The sequence below is a fragment of the Musa acuminata genome, chromosome BXJ1-2 (assembly GCF_036884655.1).
Source record: "Musa acuminata AAA Group cultivar baxijiao chromosome BXJ1-2, Cavendish_Baxijiao_AAA, whole genome shotgun sequence".
NCBI classification, from domain to species: Eukaryota; Viridiplantae; Streptophyta; class Magnoliopsida; order Zingiberales; family Musaceae; genus Musa; species Musa acuminata.
Genome location: NC_088328.1, coordinates 17,131,685 through 17,148,254, shown reverse-complemented (window position 1 = coordinate 17,148,254; position 16,570 = coordinate 17,131,685). Strand labels below are relative to the sequence as shown.

General features: G+C 38.2%; 1 protein-coding gene across 1 annotated transcript in view; it reads left to right on the top strand.

The window, feature by feature from the left end:
* The window catches only part of LOC135596078 (signal peptide peptidase-like 2), a 28,262-nt gene extending 26,084 nt beyond the window's left edge, over nt 1–2,178 (top strand). Inside the window, exons 13-14 of the mRNA XM_065087784.1 lie at nt 1,651–1,734; nt 1,839–2,178. Coding sequence (XP_064943856.1) covers nt 1,651–1,734; nt 1,839–1,936 — 182 coding nt within the window. The 3' untranslated portion in view covers nt 1,937–2,178. The remainder of the gene's footprint in view (nt 1–1,650; nt 1,735–1,838) is intronic.
* Nucleotides 2,179–16,570: the final 14,392 nt, after the last annotated feature.

Sequence of the window (16,570 nt, the reverse complement as noted above, 5' to 3'; positions counted from 1 at the left end):
CCACAAACAAGGGTTTTGTGGTCACAAGCATCTACATACATACAGAAGGTCAATCTTAAGCTTGTTGATTGATCTCTAATAACTGAAGGTTATGTTTGGCATATTTGTTCTTGGAAACTTCCATTTTGTGGGCAAATGTTAATGTCGCTTTTCTCTCTTTCCTGGGTAAAGCAGAAGTTGAGTCAAATGAGCTTCTTTTCATTTATAAAATTCTGATTTATTCACTCGGTTTATAAATACTTTTACATTTTTAACAAGAATGGCTTTGCAAATAACAGATAAGTTTCATGATTTCTAAATTTTGCCAGAGCTTAACTTACTATCTTTCATGCCAATATATATTTCGTCAGTTCCTTTGTGAAACTTCAAAAAAATTATTGATGCTTTTGCCTTCTCTTTTTTGCTTTTAGCAGATTGATTTTCCTTCAGGTCTATGACTTTTATTTTTAATGCGTACTACAGGTTTTTCTTCAAATGCAGTTATTTATGCTTATTAGATATTGGCAAACTCATGAGGCTAACAACTCATTTGCGAATAGGAATTCATTTATCGCATTGTGTATAGTCACAATTGGAATTTATGCAACTGATTCTATGCTTCAGATCAACACTTTCTTGTCTTGACATGCCTACATTTGATTACCTTGTTGGTGCCGATTATGGCATCACATGCACTTTGGTGCTAGGGCAGCATAGGTGAGCCCACACCTATAATTCTGGGGCATACCCTTGGGCACATAAGGATGTCAAAGAAAGTTATGCTTCATGGAACGAGATAACATACATCACTTGTTTATTAGAAGTAATCTTCAACATAAAATGCAAACACTTGACAATGATGAAGGAAAAAGATGAGAAAAGAGATTATTCTTATCGGTGACAGTGGAGCTTCGCCAGAGAAAAGTTGCATTATGATTCTTCTTATAGGCAGTCTGTGGAATATGGCTAGAGAACTAATCTTGGATAATCTTGGATTATGGCTAGAGAAAAGTTGCCAATTTGTGTGCTGTTGCAAAGGAGTGTAATACAGAGAAATGCCGTTGGCATTAAGTTGGTTTTTTATCTTTCTGAAAACTGCTTACTTCTTTTTGCATTTGGCTTTTAATAATTGATTCCACCATGTTGTTAATTACTGAGTGGTTGGTACTGGTTCCTTGTTTTTGGTCTGACGTATTCTCTATCATTATGTGAGCCTAAGCTCCCAACTGATACGAGGTCCAAAAATCCTAGGAGTTCTCCAGCAGTTCCAAGAGGGGATTTGATTTATAATGGATATCCTAATGTTGCATTAGAATTTTTAAATTCCAACTCCTGGTTCTCCAAATTTCAGGATAGTATTTCATGTTTTTATGCTTGGTTGGTATGGGTATTTATCTTATCCTGGGATTTCCAAGGACCCAAATCTCTGGGCTTCCAATTTACCCCAGAGATATGAATTTTCATAGATTTAGTGGACCTTAATCACAAAACTGTTCAATTCTAACGAGACATGAGAGTGTTTGTATCAAACCTTGATATATCAAGAGAAATCCCCAACCCGATTACGGCCTCAGTCCTTTTGTGTTATTGTTGCATATTCTCATGGTATGAATCCATGCACAAATGTTTTTTGCCATTCTTGTTGTTCCTAAAAAAATGACTCTTTTGCAGGTTTGTCTGTCACATATCTTGTTTTTTACCTGATGAATGGACATGGACAACCTGCTCTGCTCTACTTGGTTCCGTGCACCTTAGGTGATGATTTGGATGTGTTCGACTTTCAATTCATCAGTATTAATCTTCTTGCTAATGTAGAGGAAATTGTGGTTCAAAAAATGCTAATTTTCTGCACTTATCAGGTCTTACTGTTGTACTGGGTGGACTTAGAGGAGAAATTGGAGACCTATGGAACTACGGAGAAACACCATCCAAAGTTGTTCCTGGTGGAGAAACTTAAGCAGTCATTTGCAGAATCTCATTCGAGCCAATGAACCCAGTGCCTGCTCTTTTACCTATCTGGCACATTTGAGATGAGAATGCTTCCCGGGAATATGAACTAACCATCCATTCTTAATATGCGTCCTAATCGATGTAAATCGGCATTCTCTTGTATTGGCGTATCATTGTGCTCTGCCACAGCATCATCCCAGCCTTTGTGAATATCAATGTTTTGCCGCAAAATGGTTATTCATTTTACTCTGCCATTTCCATGAAGAGATGATTGGAACTCTAATCGGTGAAACATGGGGAAGATCCCTTTTTTTGGAATGATTTGAAGGGTATAAATTAGATGAATCCCATCAAATATTCATATCATCAAACCATTTTCTCCTAACCGATAGAGGAAATTATTATAAAAGCCTCATATCATCAAACTCTTTTGTGGAATCCTGATACAGTTTTACAAGAAATTCCAGGACTGTATTGAGTTTCAACGCCAAGGCTAGTGACAAGCTTGGACGTTGCACTTAAATTAACTCTGGATCTCCTTTCGTGTTTCGGTAACCAGAATATGCTTTGACAACAGATGAATTGTTGGAACTCATTTGTAATATGTAAATTGGTCTGATCTATGAATGTAACGCTATTCAAAGATAAATTTGATTGAAACATAGATCACTTCTAAAAGTCCATTGTCTTTGTAAGGTGTAAGGAAGGGGAAAGGAAAGGGAGAAGGCGATGGGCAAGGAAAGGTAGGTAGAGAGGGATAGGTGATGAGAGGAACGATGGGGTAGAGGAAGAAAGGATATTTATAAAATTACAAAAAATAAAGAGTATTATTAAAAGAATAAAAATAAGGGGAACCATTTGAAATAAAAAATAAAAAATATATTTTTTAAATAAATCACTTACAAAAGTGCTATCTTGCCTATCTCAAGAAGCAAAACTTACAACTTGCACATTGCAAAAAGAAGTAAGAATTGCTAGCTTACACTATCTAAAATGATGAATTTTTTTTTAGCTAGCTTGTATGTTGTAGAAAATGCTATCTTAATATCTAAAACTTGATAGCTTGCATGATGTAGCACTTGCTAAATTTGCTAGCTTGTATGATGATAAAACTTGATATTATATTTATAATGCAATAATTTGAATTGTAATATGTCCTAAACACTTGATAGTTGAACTTCTCCTTTTTGTTGATGACAAAGGGGGAGAAGTATGATGATGTTATGCATAAGTTTATAATAACATGTTGCTTAGATTTTTGAATCCAAGAGTTCTATCAATATGACATATTGATGAGGGAGTTTGTTTAAACTCCGTCGTCAATTTGTTGTCATCATCAAAAAGGAAAAGATTGTTAAATCTCATATTTTGATGATGAAACCAATTAATAGTCTTTAATAATTCAATCTACTTTTTGAGTGATGCAGGATGCTTCGATCAGGGAAAGACAATTAAACCAGGAAGAATCATGTTGAGCCGGAGAAAAACATGTCAAAAGATTGGATGTCGCACAGGAGGATCAGTCGACGTATCGACTGAAGGCTACAGGCCATGGTTTTGGGCATCGGGCTAAGAAGAGCAGATTTTGTGTCAAGGTTATTAAAGTTGTGTAGGTCAACTAGCTAATTAGACAATAGGCCGCAAGAGAGGACAATGCGCCGAAGAATTATACGAAGTGTCGTCGATGGACCAATGATATGCCGGACAACATGATTCATGCTTAGTAATAATTGTCTAGATCGAATTATGTTTTATGTCTATAGGATTAATTACGATAGCAAGGCATAAAGTAAAATGAAGTCTTGGAGTCAAAAACGATAATTCGTTGGGAGTTCAAGAGTTTGTCGAAAGTCCGGACGTTCGTCGGAAGTTTTGTCGGAACTAACAAAGAAGTCTAGGAGCTTGCCAAAGAAGTTCGTTGGAACTCGCCAAGAAGATCATCATGAAGTCCAGTAGCTTGCCAGGAGTATGCTGGAACATTGCTGAGAGATCGTCGGTGTTAGGATCAAGAGCGGCACTAAGAGGGGGGGGTGAATTAGTGCATCGAAAAATTCTTCGATTTTCGTATAAAATATTTTGTTCGTTCAATGAAAACCAAATCAGAAGGATAGCAATTTGAAATATATGAGAGCATAAGCAAGATGAGGAGGAGAAACAGTTTGCTATGAAATGATTTGCAGTTAAAGTAAATTGCATTAATGAAAAGCAAACCAGAATTTAGAGTGGTTCGGTCAACATAACCTACATCCACTTTCGGATTCCTCCCTCGATGAGGTCTCCGGCGTCCACTAAAGGCCTTCCTTCAATAGGTGAAGACCAACCACCTTTTACAGTGTTTTCTCCTTTTCATGGGTTTAGGAGAGAACCCTTACAAGTCTCTCACCTCTCTTGAATGATCTCAAAACTTAGAAATGCTAGTCATAGGTGCCCAGCAAGCCAATCACGTGAGTGATGGCATGTGTGACTTGATACAGAATCTTTTTGCTTATTATATTTTGGCATATATCACTTTATAACTATTACATATATGCATATATATATTGTGATGTCCTTGGATTTGTGTAATAGGAATCAGATCGTGATGAGATCACGAAAATGAGATCGATTCACCTTTAAACACATATCCTAAATAATCTCAGTCATAGGTTACTTGAGAGGGACATCGTAATAACTGGACCGACTGGTGTGTTGTATACCCGTCCATATGATGGATGCAACAGGTCTCATAATTGCTCGTGTAGGGACACTAGGGATACAGTGCAGGTGCTCATTGGAGAATGAGTTCACTCATTGATCTCCTTACGGAATGCTGGATGGTTGATGATGCCTTATTATCAGACAGCGATTCTATAGTCCTAGTGGTATATCTGGTCCTTAGACTTGAGACACCAAGGATATCCTATATGAGTGCTCCACTATTTGATACAAGACTTATAGGTTTGGCTGTCCCAGATCTAGTACAGTTGGTCATTGGGAGTGGTAGACGACCTTACGAGGGCTATTGAGTGTCAATAGAGGATCATCCACTCTCGGTGTCATGAGAGGAATATCCCATGTGTTCTTGCTCAAACAAATCCTTGGCCAGGGTCATTCGGGTTGAGAGAGAAAGAGTTCTCCGGGAGAATCCGATCAGAGCGAGGCTCGAGTAGAAACCGTATGGGTCTGACAGCACCATGCTCGATATACAGTCTCTGGGATATTAGATGGATGAGGGACTATAGGTACACAGTAACTGAGGACAGACAGGTCCAATGGATTGGATTCCCCTGTATCGTCTGGGGACTACGGCGTAATGGCCTAGTACGTCCGTAGTCGATGAGTCAAGTGAATTATTACAAAGATAATAATTCACTGAGTTAGAAGGAGTTATGACAAGTATGACTCACGACCAGCTCGATATTGGGCCTAGAGGGTCACACATATATGGTAGGCATTGCAATGAGTAGAGGTTCAGATATGAGATATCCGACGGAGCCCTTGTCTTATTGGATATCCAATAAGCCCCTGAATTATTGGATATCCAATAAGCCCCTGAATTATTGGATATCCAATAAGTTCCTAAATTATTGGATCTCATGAACGAGATCCAATAAGAGCCAATGAGAGATTATTGGATAGAGATCCACTGATCTAAACGGCTTGGGTTATTGGATGCAGATCCAATACCCACTAGGTGAGGATCCATTAGGGTTTGACAGGGGACCTTTATAAATAGAAGGGATTCAGAGCCTTATAGGCTAGAGCCTTTGCTTGCCTCTCCTATTCTCCTTCCCCTCTCCACCTCAGAGCAAGCCTGGAGTTTTGAGGAGCATCGTCGTAGCCCTGTTGTGTGGATCACCGCTAAAGAGGAGGATGCTTATCCTCTTTCACCCTCTCCTAAGGATCTGCAAGGAAACAAGGATATACGATCTCCCTAGGTAACACAATCTATTATATATGCAGTTTTTTCAGTTTCACGGATTTTGCGTACCAATCTTCGTACGATGACGAACATCTCTTTGGGAATCGGGGATTTTGTTTTCTTGTTCTTCCGTTGTGCATGTGATATCGCCCCCAAAGATTTTCCCAACAAGAAAGGGAGGAGGAGGACTCTAGCACTTGTTTACAACACTTTTACACCCCAACAACTCAAGATTATCTCAATGCTTTCGTGCCCTTTCATGCAGAAAAGGATAAGATTTTTATAGGCCCCAATGGCTTAAAAAATGGAGCCAAAAAGTATCTAATCCCGGGTTCCAAGGTCCTGGCGGTACCACCACCATTATTGGACGATACCACCACTTGACACCTAACACTAGGCGGTACTATCGCTCAATCTTGGCGGTACCACCACCTGACAGAGCTCGGAGACCGAGCTCTGGCGGTACCACCGCCTAACAGGGATAGTACCACCATTGGCAGTAATAACTGTTGACGGTTCCACTGCCTAGTCTGGGCAATACCACCACCCAATCTAGGCGGTACCACCGCCTAAACCACCTGGGAGACTAGGTCTTCTGGACGGTGCCACTACCGGCCTTGGCGGTACCACCGTTGGCCATGTTTTCAAGGGCTAATTGGGCTATTCAATCCGGCCCAAATCAGCCCTGTTAAGGGTCCAGTTGTCCCCTAATTAAGTTAGTGGGATTACCTCCCAATCCTAACTTAATTTATACTCTAACTATGATAATTAAGACATGTTTACTACACTTCTTATTTCGGTGCGTCAATTGCTCTTCCGGCAAGCTTCCAACGAACATCCGACGAACTCTCGGCAATGCTCTAGCGGACTTTATGACAATCTTCTTGGCAAGTTCCGACGAGTTTCTTTGGCAAGCTCCTGGACTTCTCGGTTGGTTCTAGTAGAACTTCTGACGAACGTCCGGACTTCCGACGAACTCTCGAACTCCCAACGTGTTCTCGATCTTGACTCTGACATAGCACTTGCTTTATGTCTTACTGCTATCATAGTTAATCCTGCACACTTTTCTCAACATATAGATTAGATCAAACAAATTATAATTGACTTCATCATCAAAATTCGAGATTCAACAATCTCTCCCTTTTTGATGATGATAATCAATTGATGACGGAGTTAACCTTAACTCCCCCTATTTATATGCCATACTTGAGAAAAGACACTCTTGAATTCTAGGCCTTTGAATTCAAGAAACAAATTAATAAGTTAAGTTTATTTAAACTTATCAATATACACATCATGATTCCTATCATGATCTAACATTCTCAAAATGATGTCAAGGCATGACATCCATTTTCAAGTATGATATTTCAAATATGAAAATGATAAAGATAGCAATTCATCATTCTATTGCAAGATATCAATTGTAAAATAGCAAGTTAAGCTCTAGATATCTTATCATAATGAAGAAAAATTATCAAGCAAATATTTCAAGTATATATGATGAAATACATTACATACATTTGTCATCAATTTATCACATTTTGGTATTATTTCTCCCCCTTTGTCATCGACAAAAAGGAGAACGATTCAACAATGCAAGTGTGGTAAAAATTCATGCCATATTTCAACATGTAAAAATTTATACCAATTATATTTCAAGCATTCATGGTATCATTCAAAAGTTCTCAACATTTAAAAGTTATAAACATTTAAAGAGATGGCTTCCATCACCTTCTCCCTTTTTATTTTTCATCAAAACTTCACATGAAGAAGGAAAGTAGGGAGGAAAATACATTGAGAACCAACTTTATGAAATGATTTGAATAAGTCAAAAATGATAAAAGAGTTTCATTAAATCATTGCTTCAATTTTCATAAGGATCAAGATATTTATGTGAAATCAAATCCTCACTCTAGCAAGTGTTATCTCATACTAAAAAATTCATAAAAATTCTTCCTTCATTAAGAAAGAATTCATGTGAAAGAATCATCATATGAGAGGAGCATCATATCAAATTCATTTCTCATTAAAATTTCACAAGAGATAAATCCATGAGAGATGCATTTGTCAATGAAATCCATGGGGTGATTGAGTGTATAAAAAATCATTAAGTGATGGAGTAAGGGTATAAAATAAACTTGATACCAAGGAAGATAAAAATAAAATAAGTTCATGAAAGCTCCATTTATGAGATACAAAAAGATAGTCCGGAAAAGATATACATCAAATTTATGCATTCAGACAAATTAACATTCCTAACTCTACAAATGATCATAATACATCAAATCATAGATACCAACAGTTAAATGTATCAAGGAATTTATCCATTCAAAAGATATATCAAGTCTAATTCTTAGAGTGATATATTCATTAAAGTAAGCTCAGAATTTAGCCATCAAGGTAGTTAGCACAGAATTTTACTATCAAAGTAAGTAGCATTTTAGGCATCAAAGTATAGTATTACGATCATCAAAGTAAGTAGCATTTTAAGTTTACAACATTAAGGTAAACAACATATGATTACAATATAACAAAGAGGAATTGTGTTTACTTCTCCTCAAATACATACACAGCTTATTCAGGTGGTGGAAAGTTCAAATGTCTAAATAAAGTATTAAAATGTTGATGAATTTGCTGCAACTCAATTAAGATTTGATCTTAGCATTATTCAAGTTGATATTGTCGTTATTTAAAATGATCCATCCGAGTCCTTATGTCGTCGATAGATGAGGGAGGTGCTTGCTCTACTAGAGGTGATTCCTCAAAGGGACCAGTTAGAGGAGATAGATTACCCCTAAAAATTGGTATTTCAGGTTCTGGTTTAGGTTGAAGGGGATTAGTCCTTCTAGGCAGTCTAGTCTATATACCATTTCTGAATATATATCTCATCCATCGAAGTAGATTTTTATTTATGATACTAAATCTGTCTAATTTTATAACTTCTTCATCGGATGGAATGACAATATCATAAGCATGGAGTAGTCTTGTGATTAAGCCACCATATGGAAGCAACATGTTCTTTTTTGATATTTCAATCATGTTTTGTTGGATTAGGTAACCAAAACAATTGTTGTGTCCCTTCATAATCTAATACATAGTGCCTAGTTCTATTTGACTTACTTCATTATGATGATATTACTTTGGGAGAATGATATTTATCAAGATGTGATGAAGTATTTTGATGCTTAAAGGTAGTAAATGTTCACGGTTTTTTGGAAGAATCATTAAGTTAGGATTGCCAAAAATTATTCCTAAAGCATCAACGTAAGTAGTCCCAACTATTTCATCAACTCATTACCCTCTAAAATAACACCCTCTTTCTTTTACCGGAATTCCTATGATGTTACAAATGGTTCTATCCGTAATGGATATATGATGTCCTAATAGATAGGTAGATACCCTTTCATCTTCATCTACATGTAAATTATTGTAAAATAGCCTAACAAGTCTAGGGTAGATAGGTTCACTCATTTGAAGGATTGGGAGAATGTCTAGATTAGCAAGCTATTGAATATGTTCCAAATCACTTAATTCGTCTAAATCAATATATTTTCCCTTATGAATATGTCTAGACTCTATGGATGAAAATTTTAGGGCATATTGATTAGAATCGAAAAGTATGGAGTCATAATTTTCATCTAATCTCCTCTTCCATTTGTCTCTAGAGAATCTTCTAGAACCCATTAAGACTACAATAATGAAGGCAAATAAGGAGCAAGAACAAGTAATACAAAGGAAAATCAATTTGGTGTGGAGATTACCTTAGTAGTTCTCCTTTCTAGTGATCTTTAAAAGAATGTCGGAGATTGATCCTTGATCTAGTGGGAAGTGAGGATTTTTGGGTTGCTAGAGGGAGAGCAATGGGTTTGGAGCTGTTTAGAGGAGTGCAAAATGAGTTGGGGTTGGTTCTACCACCAGCCCTAACTTGGGGTTTATAAGGGGCAGGTTGCGGGTGGTGCTATCGCTTGCCACCTGTGACAACTAGCGGTGCCTCCGCCTATAGGCAGTGAGCACTGCTCACATAGTTGTGTGGGGGAAGGGGGGTGACATCAACCTTATCATGCAGTGAGCACTACTTACATGTAACCACACAACCTTATCATGAAAGATTTTTATTGTTATAAACCACACAACCTTATCATGTGAAATTCGTATTATAAGAAAAGAAAATTCGTATTGAAGACTCTATGTTTATGATTCATCATATAAAATGCACACCATGCTCAAACGTTATATTGAACTCGTATTATAAAATGGCTACCATAAGGTCATGATTCATCATTTGCAAACATCGTAAAAACTCGTATAGAAAAAAAAATGCATATGGCTCATTACGCACACTATAAGATCATGATTCATGTGAGTGATCAAGAAGGTCCAAAAATAAAAATTTAACAAATTCATGATCTTGTTAGATAGAATTCGATCCGAAAAAATTTTGGGAGGGAATGTATCCTAGAAATTTAGAATTATGGAAGAAGTTAGAAAGGAAACTTGTGCATAAGAATTTTCAGGTTTGAGAGATCAAGATCAAGTGTTTATCACACAAGATTTCAAATAATTATTGCATCATGATCTTATAAGTATCATTTTGAAACTAACAGTTTTAATTCTTATGATCCCCTTTTTATTATTTTGGCTAGAGAGCTTTATGGGTTATTTTGGATCTTTGGTCATAAGCCTTGAGCATCCAAAATCAAAGTATCATCTCTTGCTTTTAGCTTGTGATGGTACATTTTTTACAAAAAGAGATGATTTTTAGGTATCCATTTGACCTTTAGTGCTTAAAAAATCGATCTACATAGTTTATCATATTGCATTGAGTCATTTGAGGTTCTTTTAGGAACCCAAATTAATTTATGTGGACATATTTCTTAAATAGACAATGATAAGCTACAAGCCCAAATTTGTAATAAAAGTTGTTTCGGGATGAAACATGCAAAGTAGGGTTTTTAACAAAGGTGGTTGGATTTTGGTGAGAGCTACTCACAAATCTAATTCCACATTTTTTATGAATGTGACCCTTCTTGGCAAGGATCATATTCAAGGACTTGCTATCAATCTCAAATTTTCTTAAGGTTTCCTTTAGTAGCAAGTTTTCTTTTTGAAGTATTTCTAGTTCATCACATTTCGTACGTGGAGTTAAACTATCATTGTGCTTAATTTTTAATCTATCGAAATTACTAACAAGAGAAGCATGCTCCTTTTCTAATAATTTATATTTTTTACTAATTAATTTGCATTCATCAAAAAGATCATTAAAAGTATTTAATAGTTCATTAAATGATAAATTTACGTCAAATGAACTTGTTATCTCATCTCCAATGGCCATTAGTGCATAGTGAGCAACTTTCTCGGTGATGGTAAGCTCCTCTTCTTCAGATGCACTTGAGTCGTCCCACGTAGCTTTGAGAGTCTTCTTCTTTGGTTGCCTTCTCTTTGCTTAAGGACATTCACTCTTGAAGTGTCTTGACTTCTTGCATTCGTTCAAATTTATTTTTAGTATTATTTTTTAATTTATTTCTTTTTATGAATCTTTTGAATTTCTTTGTTAAGAGTGACACGTCATCATCAAAGTCCTCATCACTTGAGTTTTCTTTCAAGTGATCTTCTTGTATTCTCAGTGGTATATCCTTTCTGTTCTTTGGAAGGGTGTCCTCAAGCTCTTCATGAGCTTTACATGTCATTTCATAGGTCATTAGTGACCCAATTAGTTCTTCAAGAGAAAAATTATTTAGATCTTTGGCCTCTTGAATGATCGTTACTTTAGGGTCCCAACCCTTTGGAAGGGATCTTAAAATTTTATTAACAAGTTCAAAATCCGAGAAACCTTTACCAAGTCCTTTTAGACCATTGACGACATCTGTAAATCGAGTGTATATGTCTCCAATGGTCTCACTCGGTTTCATTCGAAACAACTCATAAGAAAGCACTAAAAGATTAATTTTTCACTCCTTCACTCTACTAATGCCTTCATGAGTCACTTCGAGTGTGTGCCAAATGTCAAAAGCCATTTCACAAATCGATACTCGATTAAACTCATTTTTATCTAATGCACAAAATAAGGCATCCATAGCCTTAGCATTGAAAGTAAAAGTCTTCTTCTCCAACTCATTCCAATCGTTCATTAGAAGAGAAGACTTTTGAAAACTATTTTTGATAACGTTCCAAAGCTCAAAATTCATTGAAATTAGGAAGATCCTCATTTTAGTCTTCCAATATGTGTAATCCGTCTCATTGAACATAGGCGGATGTGTAATTGAATGACCCTCTTGGTTGCCAATAAATATCATCTCTTTTGGGTTTTAAACCAAACGAGAGTGAACCTTGCTCTGATACCAATTGTTAGGATCAAGAGCGGCAATAAGAGTGAGGGGGGGGGGTGGTGGTGAATTAGTGCAGAAGAAATTTTTTTAATTTTCATATAAAATATTTCGTACGTTCAATGAAAACCGAATCGGAAGGATAACAACTTGAAACATATGAGAGTGTAAGCAAGATGAGGAGAAGCAGTTTGCTATGAAATGATTTACAGTTAAAGTAAATTACACTAATGAAAAGCAAACCATAATTTAGAGTGGTTCGGTCAACGTGACCTACATCCACTTTCGGATTCCTCCTCCAACAAGGTCTCCGGCATCTACTAAAGGCCTTCCTTCAATAGGTGAAGACCAACCATCTTTTACAACACTTTCTCCTTTTCACGGGTTTAGGAGAGAACCCTTACAAGTCTCACACCTCTCTTGAATGATCTCAAAACTTAGAAAGAGAGGAGGATGACTCTAGCACTTGTTTACAACACTTTTACACCCCAACAACTCGAGATTATCTTAATGCTTTCATGCCCTTTCATGCAAAAAAGAGTGGGGTTTTTATAGGCTCCAATGACTTCAAAAATGGAGCCAAAAAGTGTATAATCCCAAGTTTCCGAGTCTTGGTGGTACTATTGCCATTACTGGGCGGTACCACCACCTGACACTAGGCGATACTATCGCTCAGTCTGGGTGGTACCACCTTCTAATAGAGCTCGGAGACCGAGCTTTGATGGTATCACCGTTGGCAGCAATAACTGCCGATGGTTCCACCACCCAATTTGGGTGGTACCACCACCTAGACCACCTGGGAGACTGGGTCTTCTAGGCGGTGCCATCGCCGACCATGTTTTTAGTGGTTGATTGGGCCGTTTAATCCGGCTCAAATCAGCCCTGTTAAGGGCCCAATTGGCCCCTAATTAAGTTAGTAGGATTACTCCCAATCCTAACTTAATTTACTCTCTAACTAAGATAATTAAGACATGTTTACTGCACTTCTTGTTCCAGTGTGTCAATTGCTCTTCCGGCGAGCTTTCGGCATACTTCCGGCGAACATCCGACGAACTCTCGGCAATACTCCGGTGGACTCCCGGCAAGCTCCTGGACTTTACGACAATCTTCTTGGCAAGTTTCGACGAACTTTTTTGGCAAGCTCCTAGACTTCTCGGTTAGTTCCGGCAGAACTTCCGACGAACATCCGGACTTCCGTCGAACTCTCGAACTCCCAACGTAATCTCGATCTTGACCTTGGCACAACACCTGCTTTATGTTTTACTACTATCGTAGTTAATCCTGTACATTTTTCTCAACATATAGATTAGATCAAACAAATTATAATTGACTTCATCATCAAAATCTGAGATTCAACAATCAGAAATTCGTCGGAAGATCGCTGGAAGCTCACCGGAAGAAACCTTGACTCGTCAGACTTATTTAGCTTAGTGTATGCATTAGAATTCATAGTTAGCACATAATTGGGATTGAAATTGGGCCAACCCAATTAGGGGCCAGTTAGGCCCATATAAGGACTGTGTTGGGCCAAGTGAAAAGGTCCAAATAGTAATCCAATTGGGCCCATGTAAGGACTGTGTTGGGTCAAGTGAAAAGATCCAAATAGTAACCTAGTTGGGCCCATGTAAGGACTGTGTTGGGCCAAGTGAAAAGGTCCAAATAGTAACCCAGTTGGGCCCATGTAAGAACTGTGTTGGGCCCATGTAAAGATCCAAATAGTAACCCAGTTGGGCCCATGTAAAAATCTAAATAGTAACCCAATTGGGCCCATGTAAGGACTATGTTGGGCTAAGTGAAAAGGTCCAAATAGTAACCCAGTTGGGCCTATATAAGGACTGTGTTGGGCCAAGTGAAAAGGTCCAAATAGTAACCCAAGAGGTGCAATCGTCATGACACTGTCTCCGAGACTATGTTAAGAGGTTATACCGCCCAGACACAACCTTCGAGAGGATATTAGGTGGTGGTACCGCCAGTCTAGACAGTGGTATCGCCCAGTGTCAGGTATCAGGCGATGATACCGCCAGACTAGGCGGTGGTACCACCCAATGCAGTGTCAGTGTTAGACTGACACTATCGGTGGTACCGCCCAACACAGGCGATGGTACTACCCATACCCAGGAAACCCGGGATGAGACATTTTTAGGCTCCAAGTTTGAATCAACTTGAGGCCTATAAATACTCATCTCATCCCTGGTTAAAAGATGCAAGCACAAAGAGTTTTAAAATGAGAAAACACTATTGCAATCACTGAGAAATCCTCCCTTCTAGATCTAACTTTAGAATTTTGTTTATAGAAGAGTGAGTGCTTGTAAAGGTTGTCTCATAAACCTATGCAAAAGGAGAAAAGGGGTGTAAGAAGGAGGTTGATCTTTGCTTATTAAAGAAAGATCGTTAGTGGATGTGATATTAAGTTTATACTAAAAGTTAGTACAATTTTATGTAAAACAAGTTTAACTCATATTTCCTTTAACAAAATGACATAATGCCCTCCCTATATATTCCAACATGTATTTCACATCTATTTCTTATTTTGGATATGCTTCTTCTTAAAGTATGCAAGCTAGCAAAATTTGCTCCCCCTATGTCATTGTCAAATGGAAGGGAAGAATACAATGTTGTAATTCTTTTCCCTTTTTATCAATCTTCACATCATGATATAGGTAAATTTGTTTTGATACCAACTGTTAGGAATGAGTCGGCACTAGGGGGGGGATGAATTAGTGCAGCGGTAAAAATTATGTCAGTTCAAAATTTCTCATTCGATTAAAGCCGATTTCGGAAAGATACTTAAAATTGAAAGTGTATGGAAGAGCGTAGTGGATATAAAGCAAGTAAGTTTATAGTAAAGGTAAATTGCACAAATAGAAATGCAAACCGAGTTTATAGTGGTTCGGTTGTTGTGACCTACATCCACTCCACCGATTTATCTTCAATCGAGGCCACCGGCATCCACTAACGATCTTCTTTTAATAGACAAAGATCAACCTCCTTCTTACACCTCTCTTCTCCTTTTCTCAGGTTTAGGAGACAACCTTTACAAGCACTCACTCCTCTCAAAATAGAATTCTAAAGTTATCTAGAGGAGGGGATTTCTCAAGTAATTGCAACAGCGTTTTCTTATTTTAAAACTCTCTGTGCTTGTATCTTTTAACTAGGGATGAGAGGGGTATTTATAGGCCTCAAGTTGATTCAAACTTTGAGCATAAAAATGTCTCATCTCGAGTTTCCTAGGTACAGGCGGTACCACCACTTGTGTCAGTATGACACTAACACTGCACTAGGTGGTACCACCGCCTAGTCTAGCAGTACCACTGCTTGATACTTGACACTAGGTAGTACCACCGCCCATACTGGCAGTACCACTGCCCAAACTAGCGGTACCATCACCTAACAGCCTATCAGAGGCTGTGTTTGGGCGGTACCGTTACCCAAACCGACGGTACTATTGCTTGACACAGTCTCGGAGACTATGCCACGACGGTGCCACCTCTTGGGTCACTGTTTGAGCCTTTTCACTTGGCCCAACATAGTCCTTATATTGGCCCAACTAGCCCCTAATTGGGTTAGCCCAATTCCAATCCTAATTATGTGCTAACTATGAATTCTTAGGCATACACTAAGCTAAATAAGTCTGATGAGTCAAGGTTTCTTCCGGTGATCATCCGATGAACTTCTGACGATCTCTCAGCAATGTTCCAGCGGACTCCTAGTAAGCTCTTGAACTTCACGACGATCTTCTTAGCGAGTTCTGACAAGCTTCTTTGGCAAGCTCTTGGACTTCTCGATTGGTTCCGGTAAAACTTCCGATGAACGTTCGGACTTCCGACAAACTCTCGAACTCCCAACGAAATCTCGTTCTCGACTCCGAGACTTCATTTTGCTTTATGCCTTGCTATCGTAGTTAATCCTGCATATATAAAACACACTTCGATCTAGACAATTATTACTAAGCATGATTCATGTTGTCCGGCATGTCATTGGTCCATCGACGCTTCGTCCGATTCTTCGGCGCATCGTCCTCTCTTATGGCCTATTGCTCAATTGGTCATTTGACCTCCGCAACTCCGATATCCTTGGCGCAATATCTACTCTTCTTGGCCCGATGCCCGAAACCATGGCCTGAAGACTTCTGTCAATACGTCGACCGATCCTCCGGCACGACGTCTAATCTTCTGACATGTTTTTCTCCGGCCCAATATGATTCTTCCTGCTTTAATTGTCTCTCACTGATCGAAGCATCTTGCGTCACTCAAAACACAGATTAAATTATTAAATACTATTAATTGGTTTCATCATCAAAATCCGAGATTCAACAGTACGATGCTGGTAAGGTAAAAGTATTATGCTTTCGATATGCCATCTATATAGAAACTAAGGTCGAGAGAGACTTTCTGACCATATCCCTTCGATGCTTAAT